We start from the raw sequence: 20,783 nt of genomic DNA, 5'->3' as shown, positions 1-20,783 counted from the left end.
TCACTACCCTCTGCTCCCCGAAAACCACTGCTGATGGCTCCCAGCTGCAAAAAATTTCCAGGAGGTGCATGCAGCAGAACTGGGCCAGTTACTGGAGAGCTCTTTGCAGAGAGGTTGGGCTCCTCAGAGACCTGCATGGATGGCATAGGTGTATGGGGTGACTGGGATGGCAATCTTACACAAATCCTTATGGAAAATGCACTGAAGCCTCCTAAAAGGCTGTTCTGGCTGCAGTGACCTGCCTGGGTCCATGTCACCCTCACAGCCACTAGAGCACCCCTGGTATCCCAATGTCCTGGCCACCGCCACTGCTCTTGTCCCTTCTGCAGTGCTGGATTTTACCCTCTAAAATTTTGATATCCTGGGAGATCCACAGGGCTTGGGATGGGATAACACTGGGGGTGGTGTCAAGGTTTGGATTCTCCTGCCCCATCCCAGGGGCTCACCAGACTCTCCCCTCCTGGAGCAGGGTGGAAGGGCTGTCTCAGGAGCTGCAAGGTGCTCACTGCTGAGGTGCTGCAGGTCTCAGGTGCCAGACTCCTTTGCTGGCAATGCCCCTTGGCTCCAGCATGACTGGGGCTCTTCTCTCTCCCCAAAACCTCAGGGGCTGTTTGGTTTCAGAAGCTCTGGCTGGGAGCTCAGTCCTGAGGCCTTGCAGTGCTGGCCCACACAGGCTGGGTTGACTGCTGGAGCAGCACAAGGCCATAGGGACCTGTCAGCCACGTGAGAGCTCCATGGGCACAGACAGGTCTGTCATGCCAGGCCACTGTGCCAGGTTGTGCCACCAGACCTTTGCCAGGTGAATGGCAGGGCCACACTCAGCCCATCTGAGTCCCCAGGCCGCTGGCAGTGCCCTTGTCCCTCTGCCTCATGCACTGACCTGGCTGGGGGGGGACGTGGTCATTGTCCTCTGCATCCCAGTGCTGGCCATGCCCAGGGCCTGGCAGCAGTGCCAGGGGTCTCCACTATAAGCCCACCCAGGTTTGGCATGTTGCTTTGCTGGGGGCCTGCCCAGAGCAAAGCTTTGGTGTCTGTTTTTAGCCAGCTCAGAGACCTGGAGGACGTGGCTGCCTGTCTGGAGAAGGTGCTGAGTGAGAATAAAGCAGCTGCAGGATGTAGAAGGTGCCCAACTGCCCATGGTCTCAGGAGGTTTGAGCTGTCAACAAGCTCAAAGGGCCGGGGGCAGCAACCCCACATCCAACTTGCCAGGAACACATTGGGGCATCTCTCAGGATGTTCTCACCAGCCACTCTCTGGGGCCACACACCTCCCTGCCCTGCCTAGGTTCTGCAGCCACCCAGGCTCACCCAGGGCCACTTTTCCTCCCCAGGGGCTGGGCTTTAGCAGGGAGGGGCTGGGCCAGCTGCAGGAGGCTGCAGGAAGCTGCAGGAAGCTGCAGAGCAGCTGTGGGGTGACAGCAAGGCAAGGACAGTCTCCGGGCACAGCTCAGGAGCCACTTGTGCCACAGCTGGTGCCTGAACCGGGCTGGGCACAGGATTGCCCAGACCTGGCACATCCCCACTCAGAAGCAGCTCAATGTGCCAGGATTTTGTCACCATGCCATGCTTGTGACAAACAATGGTGGGTGGCCCTGAGGAGGATGAGAGAAGGTCAGGGGATGGTGGGATGGTGAAACACCCAGGTATGAACAAAGTGCTGATGGAGGAGGGCTTGGGTGTTGTGAACAAGCACTGGCACTGGGGTCTGCAGGGGATGGCTGTCCCCCTGTACTGTTTCTGCTTCTCCCCCTTCAGCAATGGAGATTCCCCCCAGCTCTGCTCCTGGCACAGCACAGGGATGTGCTGCATCCCCCAGTACTCATGCAGGTGCCTGTCCTGAGTGTCCCCTGCCACATGGGCAGAGCTGCTGCTGAGCACTCCCCGGGGAGCTGCTGAGGCTGTTGTGCCCCACCAAGGCTGTTTGTCCTTGTGCATTTCAGGTGCAGGTGACAAAGCCAGGCTCCTGGGGGACTGGCACCAAGCTCACAGGTGTCCAGGCTGGCCACAGGGCTGTGAAACGGCATGGGAGGCTTGGGAGGGGCCCATGCACCAAGGCTGTGCTGCCTGGCCTTGGGGGACTGGTGGAGTTGGGGTCACGCTGCCCTGACACCCACTCATTGCACTGGGGTAACACCACAGGCCAGAGATGCTCCCTCCTCTGCTGCCTCCCCTGAGCTCCTGGGGACACACAGGACAGCCAGAGTCTGACACTTTTGGGCTGTGCCATGTCCCCATCAGCTCTCTGACCAGTCAGATCACCAGGTCCGTGGTCTGACATGATTTTCCAATCCTGTGGCTCCTGGTGGCCCTGGGATGGTCACAGGCACATTCCCCTCCTCACCACCCAGGTTTCCCTGAGGCTTCACCTGTGTTTCTCAGGCAGCTGTCGCTCTTCAAGGCTGGGGACAAATCCCTTCTCTGTGTGCCCTGGGTAGCTCTGTGCTGCACACCCCCACCCCACAGAACCTCCCCATTCCCAGCAAGAGTGGACGTGGCCTGGATGTGCCCACACTGGCCAGGATGTGCCCACCACAGGTGGGACAGAAGGTGCACAGCCCTGGCTCGCTCCAGGGCCGACCAGCTTGGCCCATTTCATCTCAGTGGGGCAGGACTGGGGGTGGCAGCTCCAGCAGAACTCCATGCAAGGAAGCTCACAAGGGCCAGCCCCAGCTCCAGCCCTTGCTCCCAGGCCCTGCCCAGGCTGCCCAAGAGGCACCCCCAGTGAAACCATCCCTCCTACATTGTTTATTTTAGCAACACAAACAAGAGCCTGAAATTAATTATTGACTGGGGAGTGCAGGGGAACAGCCTCGCTGGGAAAGGGTCTGGCAAGGACAGCAACCTCCAAGGGACCTGGGAAAGAGGGGATAGGAGCTAGGTCACAGCAAAACACCCAGGACCTGTGGATGTCACAAGGGATCCTGAGGACTCAGCACAGCCCTGCCTGCTGGGGTCTCACACCACAGCTGATGTGGCAGAGCTGGGCTTCTGGGGCTGAGCCCTGGATGCACCTGGCCAAAAGCAGCTGGCAGTCACCGCATGGCTGGAACGGGGTGTTTGGAGCCGCTGGAGATGCAGCCAGCCCTCCTAGGATGAACTGATCCCCTGGGAGAAGGGATCCTGAAACACTCCAGGCTCAGGGCAGCTTTGCCTGCGTCCTGCCACGGCTGCAAACGAAGCAAAGACACGGGGTTCAAAGCAGAAGAGCGTGTATTGCAAGCGGCTGCGGCGCATCCGGAGAGACTTCCAGCCGCCGGGAGAAAAGAACAGAGGGGTTAAAAACGATCCCAGTCTCTAGGGTTACACTGTGTCATGCAAAACAGCCCTGGGGCAAACCCCATCCTGGGAGGCTGGAGGGGAGGGTGTGCTGGCCCAGCCGGACCACCAGTGCTCACCCCCTGCTCCCCATCCGGGGCTGGGCGAGGGGCCAGACGCCTCCCCGAGGGCCGGTGTCCCCCAGCCCTCCTCACCAGCGAGGACAGTGTGTGGGGTGGGAGGCTGTGGTGGTGCAGGAACAGCCCTTGCTCTCTCCACCCCTTACAAAAAACAAGCCTCAGGGGGTGTCTGCCCCCCACCCAGTTGATCGGGGCCAAGGGATGGGGGAAAACACTCAGGCACAACCCACTCTGCCTGGTGGGGTGGCCCAGGGGACTCTGAGGAAGGGACCTCCTCCATAAATGTCACTGGCATGCAAACTCCGGTGTCCCAAGAGAGGAGGGGGTGCTCCCTCCCCAAGAGTCTGGCAGCATCAGGGTCCCAGGCAGAGGCCAGCACGGTCCCACGCAGCCTCCCGCTGTCTCTGGGGAGCTCCATTCAGCTCGAGAACAAGTAAAAACTACTTCAAACCAAACCCATGCAAGGCAGCTATTTGCTCATGTGTCTCGGCGGCTGCCAGACGCCCTGGCAGCGGAGTTCCTCTCCTCTTTGGGGAGGGGGGGAGAAAAAATATATATATATTTATACGCAGGGGTCCCCGCCGCGGCCGCTCTCCGCCGCAGCCTCATCTCTCTGCCTCCATGGTCACGTTGGCCTTCTGTTCTGCGCTGGCCTGCTGGGAGACGGCGGCGGGCCAGCCCGCGGGCTGCGCCGGCGCGGCCGGAGTCCACATGCTCTGCTGCTGCCCGGGCGGCGAGGCCGTGGGCCAGGCGGGGTTGAAGGCCCCGTGCTGGGGCAGCGGCGGGGCCGGGGGCGGCGGGGAAGTCGCCATGGAAGCCACGGGGCTACTGCTGTTGAAGCTTTCGGAAGCCTTGAGGCGGGAGAACATGGTGAGGGCGTCGGGGAAGTTGGGCGGCGTGGCCGGCGTGTTGGCAGGAGTGCACATCTGTGAGAAGGAGACACGGGGTCAGGGGAGTCCCCACCTTCTGCCTCCCACCGGGGCGTGGCACGAGACCCCTCTGCCCCCCTGCTGTGGCAAATGAAGCCCCCCAGACCTGTGCTCTGCTGACTGTGCTGCCCATGAGCAGCTCCATTTAAGGGTCTGAAGGCTCATGCTGTGGTAAGAGCTCCTGGCAGAGGGCCCACACAGGACCCCCTCTGCTCCACAACCCACCGGTGCCGCCCTGGGCCTGCAGCTTTCTGGCTCTGCTGGCACAAGGCTCAGGCTCAGCTCCCATCCCCCAGGAGACTGGGCATGCTCCAGCCCTGCTGGGCACTTGCTTTGCATGCTCCAAATCCCCAATTGTCCCAGAGAGTCAAACAAGGCCGCAGCAGCCAGTAAATCCTTAAGACACATCTGCCCAAGCAGATTATGGGCTGCTGGGGTATGAGAGTTAAGGGACCGAGTCTGAGGACAGCTGGAAGAGAGCAGAGGCAGGCAGCACCCACGTGTGGGTGTTTACACACCTCCAGACGCTCTGCACGCCGCAGCAGAGCCACGCTCCGGCGATGCTCCGGGAATTGCTCGCTCCAGCGAGCACACAAGGACCTGTGTGTGTAGCTGCTGCAGGATGGGAAGCACCCTGTATCTCTGAGTGTGTTTACACAGGTCAGTGCTTCAGGCTCCTCCAGGCTCTCTTTGCCATGCTGGGCTGGTGTGGACCACTGGCTATGCCCAAAACATCCTCCCTCAGACTATCCCTTTTGGAAGAGCAGCCCCAAACCATCTGCAGGGCTCTGCTGTCCCACTGTCCCACCAGCTGCTCTCCAGGAAAACCTTCCTTGGCAGGCAGCTCTGGCAGGGCCCAGCCAGACCTGCCTGCCTGCACTCCTGGAGCTGGGAAGCAGCGAGCTGGACATGAGCACCAGCCTGAAGCACCTGCCAGCTGGTGCTCTGCCCTGGGAGAGCACTGGGGAGCTGGGAAAGCACTTACCATCTGATGGTGGTGGCTGTAGGGGATGTTTGTTTCTTGGAAAAAAGCACTGAGAGCAGTCTGAAAGGAAGGAAAAAGAAAAAGGGAAAGATGATGTTACTACCTGCATCCAAACTGGGCACCCACCTCACCACTGCACACTACTAGACCCCAAAGATGATCCAAAGCAGGCCCTGGGGGGCCCTGAGGGCACAGCTGCTCCCTGTCCCTGAGCAGGGACCTGCGCCTGCCATCTGCTCACACCAGGGCAGGTGGTAACCATGTGTATTTGGGACCACCATCCTTGCAAGAAGCAGCTACTGCTGGGGCAGAGCCCAGCAGGTGTTTCACAACTCACAATAATGCTCTGCGACCACCGTGTGCTGGGAAACAAAGGAAACCAAATCCAACCCCAGCAGGAAGCAGTTAAGGCATGTCTTCAACAGGACATGATCACAGTCCCCATATTCCCACCAGGAGATCCCAGGGCAGGGGCTGCAGCAGGTTCCCACCCCATATGCCAGAACATTTCCAATTCAGTTGCAGACAGAGCATGATAGGGACTGACACTGTTTTGTAGATTCCAATTAAAACCAGTAATAGTCTGGTAAATATGTCACAGGCCACAGGCATGTGAGAGGACAAGAAGGGTTGCAGGTAGGGAAGGCCAGGGGAAGGAGATGGTCAGGAGGGCAGACACCCAGCCCAGGTCCAGGAGGAGCAGAGGCAGCAGAGGTCTGGGGGTGCACAGCACTGAGCTGATGCAGGAATGGCGAAAAGTTCTTTACTTAGAGGGTGGTGAGGCCCTGGCACAGGTAGCCCATAGAATCTGTGGCTGCCCCATCCGTGAAGTGCCCAAGGCCAGCTTAGATGGGGCTTGGAGCAATCTGGGATAGTGGAAGGTGTCTCTGCCCATGGCAGGGGGGTGGAATGAGATGACCTTCAAGGTCCCTTCCAACCCAAACCATTCTGTGATTCCATGATGGCAACTCCTGCTCCGCACCAGGCTTCAACTGAGTCAGGGCTAGAAAACAATGGTTTGATTCAGACGTAGATGAGACTTGATGGAAATGTAAGAGAACTGGTTTGGATCCAGTTCTGGTTGAAGGAAAAGCCCCTTCAGTCCTATTCAGGCCTCTCCTCAAGGCCTTTAGGTCTCCACTCTGGGGTGTGAGGTGTGGGGCTGTGGCTGGGTGTTGCCACTCTACCCAAAACTCCACTCCCTTCCTGAGAACCAGGGATTTGGGTTAACCAAGCTGCTGGGGAAAAAAAGGCAGAAAAGCCCAGAAAAAGTACAGGGAGGTTGTACCAAGCGCTGCCCAACTGCAGCAAGCCACAGTCCTGCCACCACCCATGCTCCTCATCCCAGTGTCCACATGCTCCTGTGTCATTCCCAGGGTCAGCACAAATGACATCAAGTCAGCTCAGCTCATTGATCCAATGGGAAAACTAATTTTGCCCCAAACATCCAGGCTGGCAGGCCCTGGGAAGGCAAAGAGGTTTATGGTTTCCTGACTAAACAGCAGAAAACTATTGGTACAACCAGGTGGCAGCCAGAGCAATGTCTGCAAACAATGATCCAGACCTGGGTGGGGGAAGCAATTCCTGCTGCAGAGTCTGGCAGCTCCCAGACCACGGGGGGAGTGTGCAATAGCTGGGCTGGCAAGGCTCTTCCCTGCAATAGCTGCATTTAATAACACAGCACCTGAACTCTGCACCCAGCCATGCTGTGAGCTCCGAGCCCTCAGCTCCTGCAGGCAGGACCCACCAGATCCCAGAGATGGCAATGCAGCAGGAATGGGGTCTGTGGCCCTGCAGAGAACTCTGGACAGGACAGCACACAGCTCTCAATTAAGGAAATGTCTGACACAGACACTTCTACAGCAGTGACACCCCCTGCCACGCTACCCTTTGTCCCGGGTGAGGTCAGACGTCAACAGCAGAGGCCCTATCACTGACAGATCGTGATAAGAGAGGGGGTAACACCAAACGGGAAACACAGGCAGAGGTGTGGGTACAGCCAGATACCATAAGCTGATTAAATCTGCTCTATGCTCCTGTTTGCTCCTGTTTTCCAAGTGGCCTCATATCTGAGACTGTGCCACTGGCAGACAGCAGCAGAGAAGGTCCCTGCTGTCCCCCTGAGCTGCCCACCAATCCCTGCCAGTGCTGGGATGAAAGCTGTGACTGGGCAGAGGAAGCAGTCCACCAGGGCAGGTCCCTCTGCCTAACACAGCGTCTCTTCCCCTCCATCTGCCCCTTTCCAAGCACGGCAGAAACAGCCCCTGTGTCCAACACAAAGCCCATGAATGACTCCCTGTCACCTCCCAAGGGACCTGCAAAGCCCCAGCCTGGCGAGCGAGGGCCCCACGCTCCCCTTGGTGCCACGGGGGCCAGGGACACACACGTAACCAAAGCTACTGATGCCACCTGCTCTCCAGACAGCGTCACAAGTGCCACCGTGACTGGTGCAACAGCAAAGCCAATTAGAGCTCCTCTGCTGGAGCAGGAGCCCGAGCCCAGCTCAGCTCTGACCCTGGAGCCAAAGCCCCACCGCCTGTGTCACCCTGGTGTGCTTGGGAGCAGGGCAGCCACGGCCTGGCCACGCTCAGCAGGTGACCAGGCCACTGTGCCCCCTCCCAGAATGCAAAACCAGGAGCTTCACAGGAGAGGGATCACACAGAGGGACCCTGCCAGGGTGCCAAGAGGCATCCATGGTGACTGGGTCAGAGAGAGGGTGGCTGGAGGTGTGAGCCCTGCTAGCACGGAGCACCCAGCAGCAGGGGAAGCCCTGGGAGCACTCTGTCCTTGAACCACCAAGGAAGGGGCTTCATGAAATGTAAATAGATAAGAGGAAGTGAAATCCAGCCATGGACACAGCGAGCAAAGCCAGACACCTGCTCCTCCTCTTGTTCCCCACACACAACCTCTCTACACTGAACAGAGGCTCTTAGCACCAGGAAAAGGAAGGAATGGGTGGGTTTTTTTAGAAGCAGTTTCTTCTTATCCTTCCCAAACAGCCCCAAGGGCAATGAGCACATAAAGCCAAATAATATCTTTCTACCAATGAAGGAGCCTGATCCACTGCCCAGCCCCCTGTGAGACTCTGCAAACTCTGAAATGTCTGCCTGGTAACCTGCTGGGTTTCAGCCACGGAGGAGCTGCTCTCCCTGGCTTCTCCCAAAAAGCCAGGCCCTGGAAGCCAAGTGCCAGCCTTCACCCAGAGACACTCCAAGTTGCTTTCTTGGGCCTGTAAACCTTCTCCTGGGATCAGCTATGGCACTGCTCCAGCTGCTGGAGGGCTGGGCTGGCAGTGCCATTCCAGCTGGCACTCACAGCAGCCATCCCTGGAGGCATGGAAGGGCCCACAAAGCTGCAAGAGCTGCAAATTAAACTGGGCACAAGAGGATAAAGCCTGCCCAGGGTCCCTAGGAAACAGGAGAGCAGTTACAGCAAGTAATCCACACCCTACCCACGAACTGCCCTGTTCCCAAGGGATAGATAGGATGAAAAAAAAAAAGGCTCCTTAGTGAACCCTGAGTATGGGACAGACTCTGATCAGCTCACACCACAGCCAAAGGTGACTGCATCCCAAATGTTTTCCTAACCTCCAACCCTGCTCATTGTTCTGGATCATGTTCCTTCTGCCCTGGAAAAGCTCTGGGTCTACTAGGGCTGGAAAGACACACACACAAAGCAAATCCACTCTGCAGCCCTCACTTCATCTTCCTACACACAATGGCCCCTGAGCAGCCAGCCTCAAAATCAGCCCAAGCCCAGGGAGGTGGTCCCAAAACACCAGCATCCCAAAGCTGTCCGTGCTTCACAGCAGCCTCACTCTCCCTCCTGCTGGTGACAAACACCCCAGGGGCTGTCACAGGCAGCAAGTGGGACACTTGCCCACAAAGGAAAGGTCCTGGGCAGGGCAGAAGGATGCCAGGAGTGCCCTGGCCAGGACAGAGGCACAGAGCTGGGACAAGCCAGCTCCTCCCTGTGTCACTGGGCCACGGAACTAGCCTGGCTCAGTGCAGAACACCTCTCTGTCCCCAGGGTGGCCTTACAGCAGGAGCAGAACGCTGAGGTACAAGCAGGCTGATCGCATTCACGCGTGCCCCTGGAGGAGCGCTCTGACTCCAAGGAGATGGTTAATTTATGCTGCCTTCCCTCGTACTGAACTTGCCTGAACTCCCCCGATTTATACTCACTGCAGATGCAGACCAGCCAGAAAAAGGGTGCTGCACTGGAATAACAAAAGCCTTGGGAGTAGTCCAGAAAAGAGGTGAGAGCAGGCTGGAGTGGTCGGGAGGTGATCCCTCCCCAGCGTGGCTCCCAGAAGGAGCCGTGCCCAGCGGCCATTTTGCAAAGGGAATTATCTGACCGTTGCACCAAAAGTGAGTGGGAACATGGTAACGGCAGCGTTTGTTTACAGCCCAGCTTCCTCTGAGTCATGTGAGTGCCCAGCCGGCAGGAGACGGCTGTTTCTACTTGTGCAACTCGCCAAACGGTGGCAAAGTTCTGCAAAAAAGCCTTTTGAAAGACACGTTAAAACTTCTGTCATCCCTCCCCGGCTCTTTTGCGACACGCACGGAGGTGGTGGAAGAGGATCCCGCCTGTCCCAGAGGGCCACAGTCAGCCTGTGTTAGTAAACAAACGCCGGAGCACGTTACACATGCAACACATCCCACGCCAGCGGTGCTCCCGTTCACCAGGCACGGCGGTGGCGATCGCCGGCCCGCTCTTCCGCACACCCCTGCGAGTCCACCCCGCGCTCCCCGGTCACGCACGGCTCGCTTTGGGATCCCTCCTGGCCTGTGACAGAGCAGGTGGGAATGCTGTGCCCGCACGGCGACGGACACCGTCCGTACCGGGTCTACCCGGCCGCTGTTCCGTTACAGAACAAACCCGGGACAGCCCGGGCAGCAGCGCCCGCGCCCCCCGGCAAGGAGGAGAGGTGCTCCAGCCACGGAGAGGAACAACCGGAGCCTCCTGCTCCCCAGCCTGACTCAGACCTGCTCCCGCAGCACTGCACAGACATTTCAATTACCGAGGTGCCATTAGCATCAAATCCATCAGCTCCAACCTAGGGAGCTGCAGAAGAGAAGGAAAAATCCTATTTAAAAAGCATTTTATTCGCCACGGCCACCGCGCTGCTCTTTGCTCCCTGCGCTTCAGGTCCGGGGATCTCTGCAGGAGCTGAGCACCCCGAAAGGCACCGGGGAGCTCCCCCGGCGCCCCCCGCCCCACGCGCGGCGTTAACCCCTGTCAATGTCACGGAGTATCCTGCCCGCGAGCGAGAGGAAAAGGCGTCTGGAGCCAGAAAAGCTTTGACCTACAAAGTCTCCTTTCCCACGGCTGCCCGAGAACTCAAACTCCCCGGGGCAGGGCCGTGGGAAAGGCTGCGCTGGGGTTTTCCAGCCCACGGCCACGCGGGAGGGCTGGGGCGGGGGCGGGGGGGAACAGGAGGAGGTTTCGGCGGATTCAGCGCCCCCGGCCCGGTCGCGGTCCGGCGTGGGGCCCCGGCAGGCTGCGAGCCCCTCTCTGCGCACCCCCCGCGCAACGTGGCCTCCCGATCGCCCGCCCCGCGTGGCGCCCACGCTCCCTCGGGCACCGCCGGGGGCCCGGCCCGCGCCCCGCCGCCGCCGCGCGTGTGGGCGGGCGGGGGGGCAGCGGCGTGTCCGCGGGGCCGGGCACCGATTCACGCTACCCGAACCCTCCGCGATGCCCCCGCGCGGGGACCCGCCCGGGGCCGGTACCGGGGCGGCGGCCTCACCTCAAACTGCCAGTGGGCCGCCTGCAGCAGCTGCTTGGCCTGGTCGGCGGCGCATCCGGCCGCCAGCACGAACTGGTTGATCATCACCTGGTGCTTGAGCTCGTCCATGGCCCCGGCGCCGGCCCCCGCCGCCCTCAGGGCGCCGCCAGCACGGCGGGGCCGGCGGCTCACGCCAATGTTTACCGGGCACTGACTCACGGCGCCCGCCCAGCCCCGCCCACGGCCGCCCGGGGCGGGACGGTGCGGCCCGGCCCGCGCGGCGCTCCTGGGACTTGTAGTTCCCGCTCACCATACCGTCCCGCCGCCCTGCCCCCGTTCGGACCACAACTCCCAGCAGGCCCCGCTCTGTTTGCGGAGCGCTCAGCGCGCGTTGAGTGACGCACGAGGCCGGCCAACCGCCGCCCGCGGCTCGGTAGTACCTGACCGTATATGGTCAACAACGGCGCGGCCCCCAATGGGAGGGCGGCGGGGGCGGGCCGCGCGCGGGGCGGGGCCGGGGCGGGGCCCGCGGTCACGTGGGCGCGGGCGGTGTTTACAGTCGGCCGCGTGCGGTTTCCTGTTGACGTGAGGGAGCGGCGGGGCCGCGCTGGGCCCGGCTGGTTCGGGGGAGCGCTGCCGCGGCCGCCGCCGCCCCTCGGCACCGCGAACCCCTCCAGGCCCTGCCGTTACCCTCCTGCAGCCTACGGGGGTTTGGTGGAGACCCCCTTGGCTCGTAGCTGCCGTACAGCTCCGCGCCCCGAGAGGCGGCGGAGCAGCAGCCCCTTGGCCCCCGCTCCCTCCATCCGCACTAATAAACTACGGGCGCGTTGCCCACCCCCTCCTGGTCCCGTTTCTCCCTCAGCCGCAGCGTGTCCGTGCATCGCTGAGGCGGCTGACGGGAGCTGAAGGGAGCCGCGGCAGCGAGGGAAGGTTCTGGAAGGTGCCGGGGGCTCCCGGCGCGGTGAAAGGCTCCTTTGAGAGCGCGCAGTGCCGCAGCCGATGAAAGCCCGCGGCCAGGCCGGCGCTGCAGGGCCCGGCGGAGCGCACAGTGCTGCTGCTAAGGGTAAGCAGGCACAGAGCCACGGTTCAGCGGCCGGGGCTGGTTACACCACGGGAAAGATGAAGGGAACTGCCGGCTCCAGCCGCCTCCACCTTTCCTGAGCGGAGGTTCTGGGCTGTTTCCTGCCGTTTGCAGAGGTTTGCCTGGCATGGATTGTTCACTAACACCTCTGACCCTGGCTGGCATTTTGCTGGTGTTTCTGAGCCTTGAGGATTAAATGGCTGAAGCTCAGGCAGGTAATGCACTTGATAGTGGGGTTTGCAGCCTCCACTATGTGGGCAGGAATTGCTCTGATGTTGTCCAAAGCTGGTCACCGTTTTCCACATATTCTTTAGTAACCATTCTGGAGTTACACAACCATTCAGCCTCTCCAACTCTTGCAGAATTTCAGGGCCAAGGAGTTCTCCTATATATGTCACTGCCCAAATCCAAGGGAGAGCACAGCTGTACGTGGCGGTGGGACGTAGCAAGAGGTGATTGCTCATTTCTTGCAAGGTCAAGACAACCCCCAGAGAGAGGTGGCACAGGGAGACTTGCAGCCACCAAGGTGTAAATATAGCAGGAAAAATTAATCTCCTGAATGATTAGTTTGATCAGAGCCAGGCATGTTTAGAAACCTTGCAGTTTGGTGTTTGGAGGGAGAAGGGTTGGGCCTGATCTGGCAAGGCTTTCAGGAAGGGTTGTAAACCCTCAGAGCAGGGCAGTGTTTAGGGAGGCAAAGTTCATGGGCTCACCACTCCTTCTGGTGAGCTGTAACTCCATGTGTGTAGAATAACCTTGTTGTTCTACATGTACCTGACAAACACAGTGAGTGGCAGTGGGAACAACAGAGACAGAGCACTGAGTAATAAACCCCAAGCAGCTGGACTTTGGATGAGCTGCTCTGGTGACCGGGAGCTTTGCAAGGAAACACATTTCCTTGTTTACACGGGTGTGCTCGTAGCTGCCTCCCCAGCAGACGTGGCCAAGGAGGCTCCTGAAGGGCTGCTGGGGGTGGCTGAAGAAACATGGCAGTGGGAGGATGGGTGTCCCTCTGGCCCATCTGCCTCCTCTGGGCTGCAGCTCTGTGGATTCATCTTTTCCTGGATGGGTTTTGCAGAGCTGGGAGGCAGCGCAGGAGCTGAGGGCCCCTCAGCACCCCTGGGGCTCTGCAGGTTCCTGGTGGCCGGAGCCCTGGCCCAGTTTCACCCTGGTCCTTCCCAGTTTGACCACTCTCACCCCATACCATGGACGGCACTCAGGGTCTCAGGTCCCTTGAACCTTGTGAAAGTGTTTTCATCCCTTTCTCATAGGGGACCTCCCATCTTTGTGGCTTTCTTCCCCCATGGTGCAAGCAGAGCCTGGGGCTGGCAGCACCAAAATGGGGATAAACACATCTCAGGAAACCCAGAGGCGAAGGTGCAAAACCCACTTGGGTGCCACCACCAGAGTTTGTGGGGCTGTTGCTGCTTCTTGCAGCTGCCACAGTGCAAGGGGGGAGTGCTGCTCCTCCAGCCCACCTGAGGAGCTGTGGGACCCTGCTGAGGGCTGTCAGGGCAGCCCTGCTCCCTGCCCTGAGCCATCCACTCTCCTTCCCCGTGCTGTGCCAGTGGCCCTGGATGGGATGGAGGAGGCCGTGGTGCAATATCCTGCCTTTGTGTGTGCCAGCGCTCGTGTCCCACGGGCCGGGCGGGGGCAAAGGAGCAAAGGAGCTGCTGCCCTCCAGCTCTGCTCGCTCCGGGCTCTGGGATTTGGGGTGGAAGGGCTGAGCCCCGCTCTGGCACGCCGCTGCTATTGTCGCTGTCTGTCACACACGGCTTACGGAGCAGGGCCCTCCGGGACAGATTCTCCAGCAAAAGCCCCTGCCCTCCCACATGGCAACAACCCCCACGGGGCCCGACGGCTTCCTCTGAGCGGTGCGGAGAGCCGGGCGGCCCGGGAGGGACCTTCCCGCTGGCGGAGGAACAAAAGACCTCCTGCTGCAGCTTCCTGGGCAGAGCCAGCACCCGCGGCCGTGGGTCCCGGCTCTTCCCGGCTTAACCCACATGGTACCGAGCTCTTAGCTGCTCAGGGAGTGTGGGTTTGCAGTGAGATAATCTTTAATGTCCCTTCCAACCCAAACTGTTCTAGGATTCCATTATTCTGTCCCAAAAAAAGTTCGGGGAACAGCTCTGGGGCAGCTGCCTCTGGATGCCTCTTTCAGCTGGCGAAGGGCAGGATGCTCTTGGTGCTCAGATTGTGGGAGGAAAGGGAGAGGGACTCTCATCTTCTGTCTGCATGCAAATTCCCCTCCTCACCTGCTTGGTGCAAACACTACTCTGCTTTGCCCCCAGGCTGTGGCCACCAGTTCTCAGGACAGCACAGGGAGATGGACCCACTAATCCTTGCTGTGCCCAGTCTGCTCCAGTGCTGAGCCCCAAATCGGCTGGTGGCCTGCAGAGTGAGGCCTTGGGAGTTGTGGATCCACCCTGCTCAGTTTGGGGCTGCTGGTGGCTGTTCACATCATCCCACTGCTGCCAGGGCACTGCCCACAGCTTGTTCCTGTGGCTGTGCAGGCAGGGAGCCCTGGACATGCTCTGGGTGAGCACACGTGTCACTGTCATGGTCAGCAGCCTGTATCCCTGTCCCTGTGATGGTCAGCAGACTCCATCCCTCCCTGTCCATGTTAGAGAAACCCTTGCACAGAGAGGCTGCTTGAGCAAGAGGCACTGGCACTCCAGGAGGATCCTGGGGGACACAGCAGGGAGTTCCCAGTCACTGCCAAGGCACTGCCAGAGCCTGGGGCTCCCCTGTGCCACGTGCAGGGTACCCAACTCTCGTGGTTGGCCAGCAGTACTTGTTGGTCATTCCATATTTTTTCCCTGTCCTCCTTCCCAGCCCTGCTGCACAATGGGATGCAGAAGAGCAAGGTCTGCTCCTGTCCTCACCCCCAGCATGTGTTGCCCTGCATCCCGTGCCTCTTCCAGCCCCTCTGGCTGTGGTCGTGTGGCCACAACAGCTGCAAGGATAATAACTGTCCGGAAGCACGTTTCGCCTGGGGATTGTTTGCTTATTCCTGCTGGGCGTGTTTTAGTTTGTGTTTACAGCCAGCAAATTCCACCCACTGCCTGCTCACTTGCTATCACAAAATCCTCCCGTGCTGGCAGGCTCTTCTCCCTGCTCCATCCCATTTTCCTAAATCCCAGCCCTCTTCCCTGCTCCTAAGGCTAATTTAAGGGATTTCACATGTGCCACCTCAGCTCCTCCATGTCTCTCAGTGATTCCCAACTCCACTGCTGGGAATTTGTGTCCCCAGTTCCTTTGCAGCATTATGTGCAGGGAGGTATTTCCCATCACAGGGAGCGGCTTTTCTCTGTTCTCATTGCCAGAGGGGACAGGGCTTGGTTTTGGGACATTGATGGCTTTTTTGTCCCTCTTCCTCCATGCCATCCTCCTCACTGTTTTATCCTACACGTGAGGCAGCCTGGGGCCATTCCCTGTCCTCACATCCAAATGTCAGGCATCTCCATTTGCTTTCATGTGTGGATTACCTGTGAGGGGAGGAACCCAGAGAGGAGAGGCTTCCCCCTGGGAGGCTGATCACCTCCTTTCCTGCTGGCTTTGAGCCTCAGCCAGTAGCAGGTCCCACCTCTGGGAGCTGCCCTGGATAATTCTCCCTGGCCATCCCTGTGCAGGCTGTGTCCCTCTGGGCATCTCCCCTGTGCTTCCCTGTGCCAGATGTGTCCCTGGGAATCTCCCCCACCGTGCATCCCTGTGCAGGGCATGACCTTGGGCATTCTCCCTCTGCATCCCTATGCAAGGTGTGTCCCTGGGCATCCGTCCTCCCCATGCTTCCCTGTACAGGATGTGTCCTCCAGCATTCCTGTGTGAGCTCCCAAGGGCTTCTCCATCTAAGGTGTGACCCCAGTGATCTCCATGTTCATGCCCGGGTCCTTCCCATGCACAGTGCCCCATGCCCATCCCTGGGCCCACTCCTGTTCCCATCTTTGTTCCTCTGCCTGTCCCCATTCCCATTCTCCCATTCCCGTCCCCATTCCCATTCCCATTCCCATTCCCATTCCCATTCTCATTCTCATTCTCCCATTCCCATTCCCATTCCCATTCCCATTCCCATTCCCATCCCCGTTCCCGCCGCAGCGCCTTCTGCCGGCGGAGCTCACGCCACCGTTCCCCCCCGCCGCTCCGCCATTGGTAGATGCCGTCCCTTCCCGCCCCACCGTTGGTAGGCGCCGCCGCGGTGGCTGTCGGGAGGTGTAGTCCCGGGGCAGAAGGACTCGCTGTCCCGGCGTGCCCCGCGCCGCCGCCGTGGGTGCGGGTCCCGGTGCCGGTGCCACCGCCGCCGCCGCTCTGTGCCTCCGGGCCGCCCGCCTTGTCCGCGGCCGCCATGGGCTCCCTGCTCAGCCGGCGCATCGCGGGAGTGGAGGACATCGACATCCAGGCCAACTCGGCCTACCGCTACCCGCCCAAGTCCGGTGAGGGCCGCGGGGACCGGGGAGGTGGACAGGCCGTGCCGGGCCCGGTGCCCCCCGGGCCGGGCGGGGAGGCGGGGACAGGTGTGCCTGTCACCGGCCTGGGCTGTCACCGGCTCTAGCTCTGCCCGCGGCCCTGCCCGGCCGCGCTGGCGGAGAGGCCGTGGGTGGGTGGATGGATGTCCGTGGCACCGGGCCGGCTCTGCCCGGGGGCTCGGTGCCCTGCTCTGAGGGTGTCCCCGTGCCCGGCATCCAGGCCTCAGCTGTCCCGCTGTCCGCGCCCGCCTGGCGCCGTCACCGCCCGTGGTGCCGGGGTGCTGAGGGTGCTCGGGGACCGCTCCCCACGACGGAGTGTGGCCTCAGCGAGCTGCTGGTCCCCGGCGGGTGCGGCGGAGTTCGCTGGGGACAGGGAGCAGAATTGGGTCTGGTGGAATACAGGATGGCCAAATTCCCGCATGACAGCTCCCTTTAACTCCTTAAAATGGCAGTGGCTGTCACCTAGGAGCTGTTGGGCTGACAGAGCCTACTGGGTGTCTGTTTTCCACAGGGAATTGTTCTGAAGGCTTGGAGAGTTGGGTGCCGCTTGTGTGCAGCAGGGATGAGCCCATGACTCACCTTGTCTTGGGCTAGCTTTTAAGATTGACCAGGTTTAACTGTTTAAAAAGTTTTACTTATTCTTCTCAGAAAACAAGTGGTCAGGGAAATTTAGATACTCTTTTTCCCCTGCAATATCCATTTGCTTCCAATTTTTTTGTAGGTTTTGGTTCTGTCAGGGCTTTTCAAAGTATGCTGAACAATTTGCAGAGCAGCAGTTTGGGTCCCCTCACTCTCAGATACAAAGACTTCATTCTGAGATTCAAGTCCTGTGTGTATCCTTGACCTGCTGGTTGTGACATCCTCAGGGCTGTGTGATGGAGGGGGCCAGGACTGCTGCTTAATTTGGAGGGGGTGTGGGATCATCTCAAACATAATCCTGTCATCATTACACCTTGTCTTGTTGCAGGTTGGCCTTCAGCAGGAATGATGGTGTGGAGGAAGTGGAAGGGGGAAATCTGCCTAGAAAAGTCCCAACAGCTGTGTTGGCTCTCTTAGAAAATATAACCTGCTTTTTGTAGGGGTTTGGGAGCTAGTTTTTTGGGCAGCTGGGAAAGGCAAGTGTCACAGTTTGGCTGCAGCTGGATCTGTGTGTGACAGCATTTTACATAAAGAGTGGATTAATTGTAACCACCATATGCAATGGACATTAAATTTCTTTCACATCACTATCCTGCTGTTCCTGTGCTGTTGAACCGGAAGTTAGTGGTGTGTTTGGGTTTGGGGCTTGTCAAGGTAACCCCATCACACTCCTGAGGTTGGGTTTGTGTGTTACCATGCTCCCTGGAAGGGGATCTGTGGACCATGATGCTACCAAAGAGTGTTCCACGTGTGATACCTCCCTTGTGGAACTGAGCAGCCAATGCTTTCAAGCAGCTGGTTAAATAAAAATATTTGTATTTCCTACAAAGGCTCTGGATGCAATTAGAGGCTTGTTAATTAATTCTCTCTGGCATTTTCTTGTGCTCTTTCTGAAAGCTGGTGTTAAGCCGGGGCTTTCTCTTCACATACTTTGGGTTTATCTAACAAGGATCCTCTTGACTTTGGGGAGAGAGAAGAGGTGGTGAACACCTCTGGGGTGGAGGTTCAAAGCCCAGAACAGTGAGGGCTGTTAGGATGGCAGCTCTCCTCCCTCCTTCAGCATGTTAGAGGGACAGTGTCCTTTGAGGTCCTGCCATCTCCAGAGTGATTGTCTTGGAGGTGGGAAGGTTGGTACCAAACCTGGCAGTGAGTGAGAACAGTTTTGATTTCAGGAGGCAAGCTGGAAGTAGTGCAAAATATTCTTGGGCTAAATGTTTGCTAGTTATTTCTAAGTGGGCACTGCTGCTGTGAGCCCTGTCTGGAAGCAGCTGGTTTTCCATGGGCTGTGTTGGGTGTGTGTGCTGGAAAGCGAGCCTGACTCGCACTCCTGGCTCTGAGATTACCCCTGATAGGCTGGAACAAGTGGTGAGGGAGCATTACCTGAGGTCACCCATCCTGTGTGCAGCACTGGCCTTCTCCTTTCCATTCTATCCCTCCTTGTCTCTGGCTTCAACAGATCTTGACTTACTACAAATGTCTGCTCAGCTGCTGTCTGTGGTTTTGATGAGGGAGCAAATACCCCCTCCCAAGGACACACTGTGCAAGGAAATAAACCCTAAATACAGGTAAGTACCTAAATACAGGTGTTCTGGCTGTGATTTCAGCCTGCCTGTGGAGAGGGACATGCTGACTGAGCCTTGTTGAGTCACAGCTGGTTGCAAAGGCAGAGTGAATATTCACTTCTCCTTTATTGCCTTTTGATGTGGTTGTTGCTGGGTCAGTCACGTGCCCTGGGGAGGATGGAGCAGATTGCTGAGGAATCCACCATGGTCTGCATGAGCCAGTCCTCAGTGAAGCAGGGTGTTTAACAGCTTTGTTGGAAATTGTGTGTAGTTTTGTAGTCAGAAATCCTCAGAAAATGCCCTGCTTCATCCTCCAAGGCTCTGGGTGGGTATCATCTACATTTTTCCACCTGCATCTGGATGACTGAGGCTGCTGTAAGGTGATACCCAGTTTCCTTGTCTGACCCCTCTTTGCTGGTACCTTTTAACCAAAATTTCTTGCTTTATGGAGCCCATGCTGACATTGTGCCTGCCTGATGGGTTGGGGGGAAGGCCTGGTTTGTACAGAAGAGTAAGTGCCTCTGTGAAACAGGCTAAAAATGGGTATTTTTTTCCCTGTTTAGCAGGGAACAGTTGTGATCTCTGTGGTGCTTCAGTGCTTGGAGCAGTGGAAGGATCTGCCATGTCCCTATTGCTTTGGAACAGTGAGCAATGCCCCAGTGCTCCCACAGCTCTGCTCCTGTTCCTGCTGCTCTGCAGCACAGAGCACATGCCCTTGGGATGGCTTTTCTCTGGAGTCGGCTCTTGAAGAGGATTCCCTGGAGATTCCTGGGAGGAAAAAAAGGAAGTGGATTACTCCTCTCTGAAACTGAACTGCTTTGTTGTTTGAAAATGAGGCTTTAATTAAAGAAAGAACAATTTTAAATAGGAGAAGAGTAGCAGAGTCACACCCAGTCCAATCCTGTGCTGCTGTGTACCATGACAGTGTCACTGTCCCTGTGTGCTGGTTCAGGCTGTGCCTGGGACTGTGCTGCTGTGGTGGTGGCCCTCTGGCTGAGTAATTAAACAGAACCCAATTTCTATCACTTCACTGTTAATTGCTTTAATGGTGAGAAGCCTAAATGGGCACCTAAATGCTTTCTGTTAATGAACGTTGTGGCACAGCCATGCTGTGATGGGATTACAGCTGTGCTCAGCCTCCTGTAGGTTGTGTCCCTTCCCAGCTTCTCTCTTGTGCATCACATCCATGTGTTGCATGGATATGGGATTAGGATGCTGGCTTAGGGAGAGGTAATTATGACTGGACAATCTGGTGCTTAATGCTGGTGCAATTATGATAATAAACCCCCATCACTATGTTGTACTAAATATAAAGTATTTTGGTGTCATTTGATGCCTTGGAGGAGCCTTGGGTTCCAGTTTGGTTTTGCATGGGACAAATGAGTGAGTCAGACTTGGCTGTTCTGGGTGTCCCAGTGGTCCCAGTTTTTCTAGCCACTGTAAAGTTTTCCATCACAACAATTTCTCTTACAACCACTGCTTGAGCTTCATCTACCTCACTTGGTCATGTTCTCTTTTATCTCATGCTGCTCTGTGCTTTGTGCTGATTTACTCTGGGGAAGTAAAGCCACAGTTTTTCTTTACTCTGACATTTTTATCCTTTTCCATCCTTTTTTATTTATGTGTGATTCTTTCCTGGTCAGCACGTCACTGCATTTTCCTGGAGGGTTTCTGTTTGTAGCAGTTCTGTGGAGGATCAGTCCAAGGATTTCTTGCTTTTTCTTTTTCCTGCCAAAGAGGATGGCACTTAGCATTCTCCTTATGCCCATAGCTACAGAGCTGTGTGTAAAGCTGGCCTTGGAACACCTGCTTAAGGTGGTTTTATAGCCTGGGGGAACATATGGGAACAATATTCCAGCGGCATGATAGCCTGGCTAAAGTTCTAAAGCTGTCTTTTTACTGGATTTGGAAATGGAACCTAGGTTTCCAATGCATAGAATATATATGCACGCCTGCTAGAGCCACTAAAAATCCTAAATGTCACAGTGACTGCAAAAGAGGA

General features: G+C 57.9%; 2 protein-coding genes across 4 annotated transcripts in view; one reads left to right on the top strand and one right to left on the bottom strand.

Moving 5' to 3' along the window:
* Window positions 1-3,191: 3,191 nt before the first annotated feature.
* Window positions 3,192-11,269, bottom strand: UBALD1 (UBA like domain containing 1). The gene is made up of 3 exons (XM_084216313.1): window positions 11,058-11,269; window positions 5,309-5,368; window positions 3,192-4,320 (listed from the first exon to the last, which is right to left on the bottom strand). Exons 1-3 carry the CDS (start codon window positions 11,163-11,165, stop codon window positions 4,000-4,002), a joined length of 489 nt encoding a protein of 162 aa, XP_084072439.1. The 5' UTR covers window positions 11,166-11,269; the 3' UTR covers window positions 3,192-3,999.
* A 5,095-nt stretch (window positions 11,270-16,364) lies between these two features.
* Window positions 16,365-20,783, top strand: part of MGRN1 (mahogunin ring finger 1) — a 50,509-nt gene continuing 46,090 nt past the window's right edge. For all 3 annotated transcript variants that reach the window (XM_084216862.1, XM_084216860.1, XM_084216861.1), the window contains exon 1: window positions 16,365-16,547. In XM_084216862.1, the coding sequence (XP_084072988.1) occupies window positions 16,460-16,547 (88 nt within the window). In that variant the 5' untranslated portion in view covers window positions 16,365-16,459. The remainder of the gene's footprint in view (window positions 16,548-20,783) is intronic.

This window comes from Fringilla coelebs (assembly GCF_963513975.1).
Source record: "Fringilla coelebs genome assembly, chromosome: 16".
In the NCBI taxonomy this organism is placed as follows: Eukaryota; Metazoa; Chordata; class Aves; order Passeriformes; family Fringillidae; genus Fringilla; species Fringilla coelebs.
This window is presented reverse-complemented; position numbering and strand designations above follow the sequence as displayed.

What these genes read in the sequence shown, in the direction of transcription:
- UBALD1 (XM_084216313.1), bottom strand. Translation starts at nt 11,165, where the DNA reads ATGGACGAGCTCAAGCACCAGGTGATGATCAACCAGTTCGTGCTGGCG. An exon ending in CGGCCCACTGGCAGTTTGAG is followed by an intron (nt 5,369 to 11,057) that starts GTGAGGCCGCCG and finishes CCTTCCTTTCAG; the next exon opens with ACTGCTCTCAGTGCTTTTTT. An exon ending in ACAGCCACCACCATCAGATG is followed by an intron (nt 4,321 to 5,308) that starts GTAAGTGCTTTC and finishes TCCTTCTCACAG; the next exon opens with ATGTGCACTCCTGCCAACAC.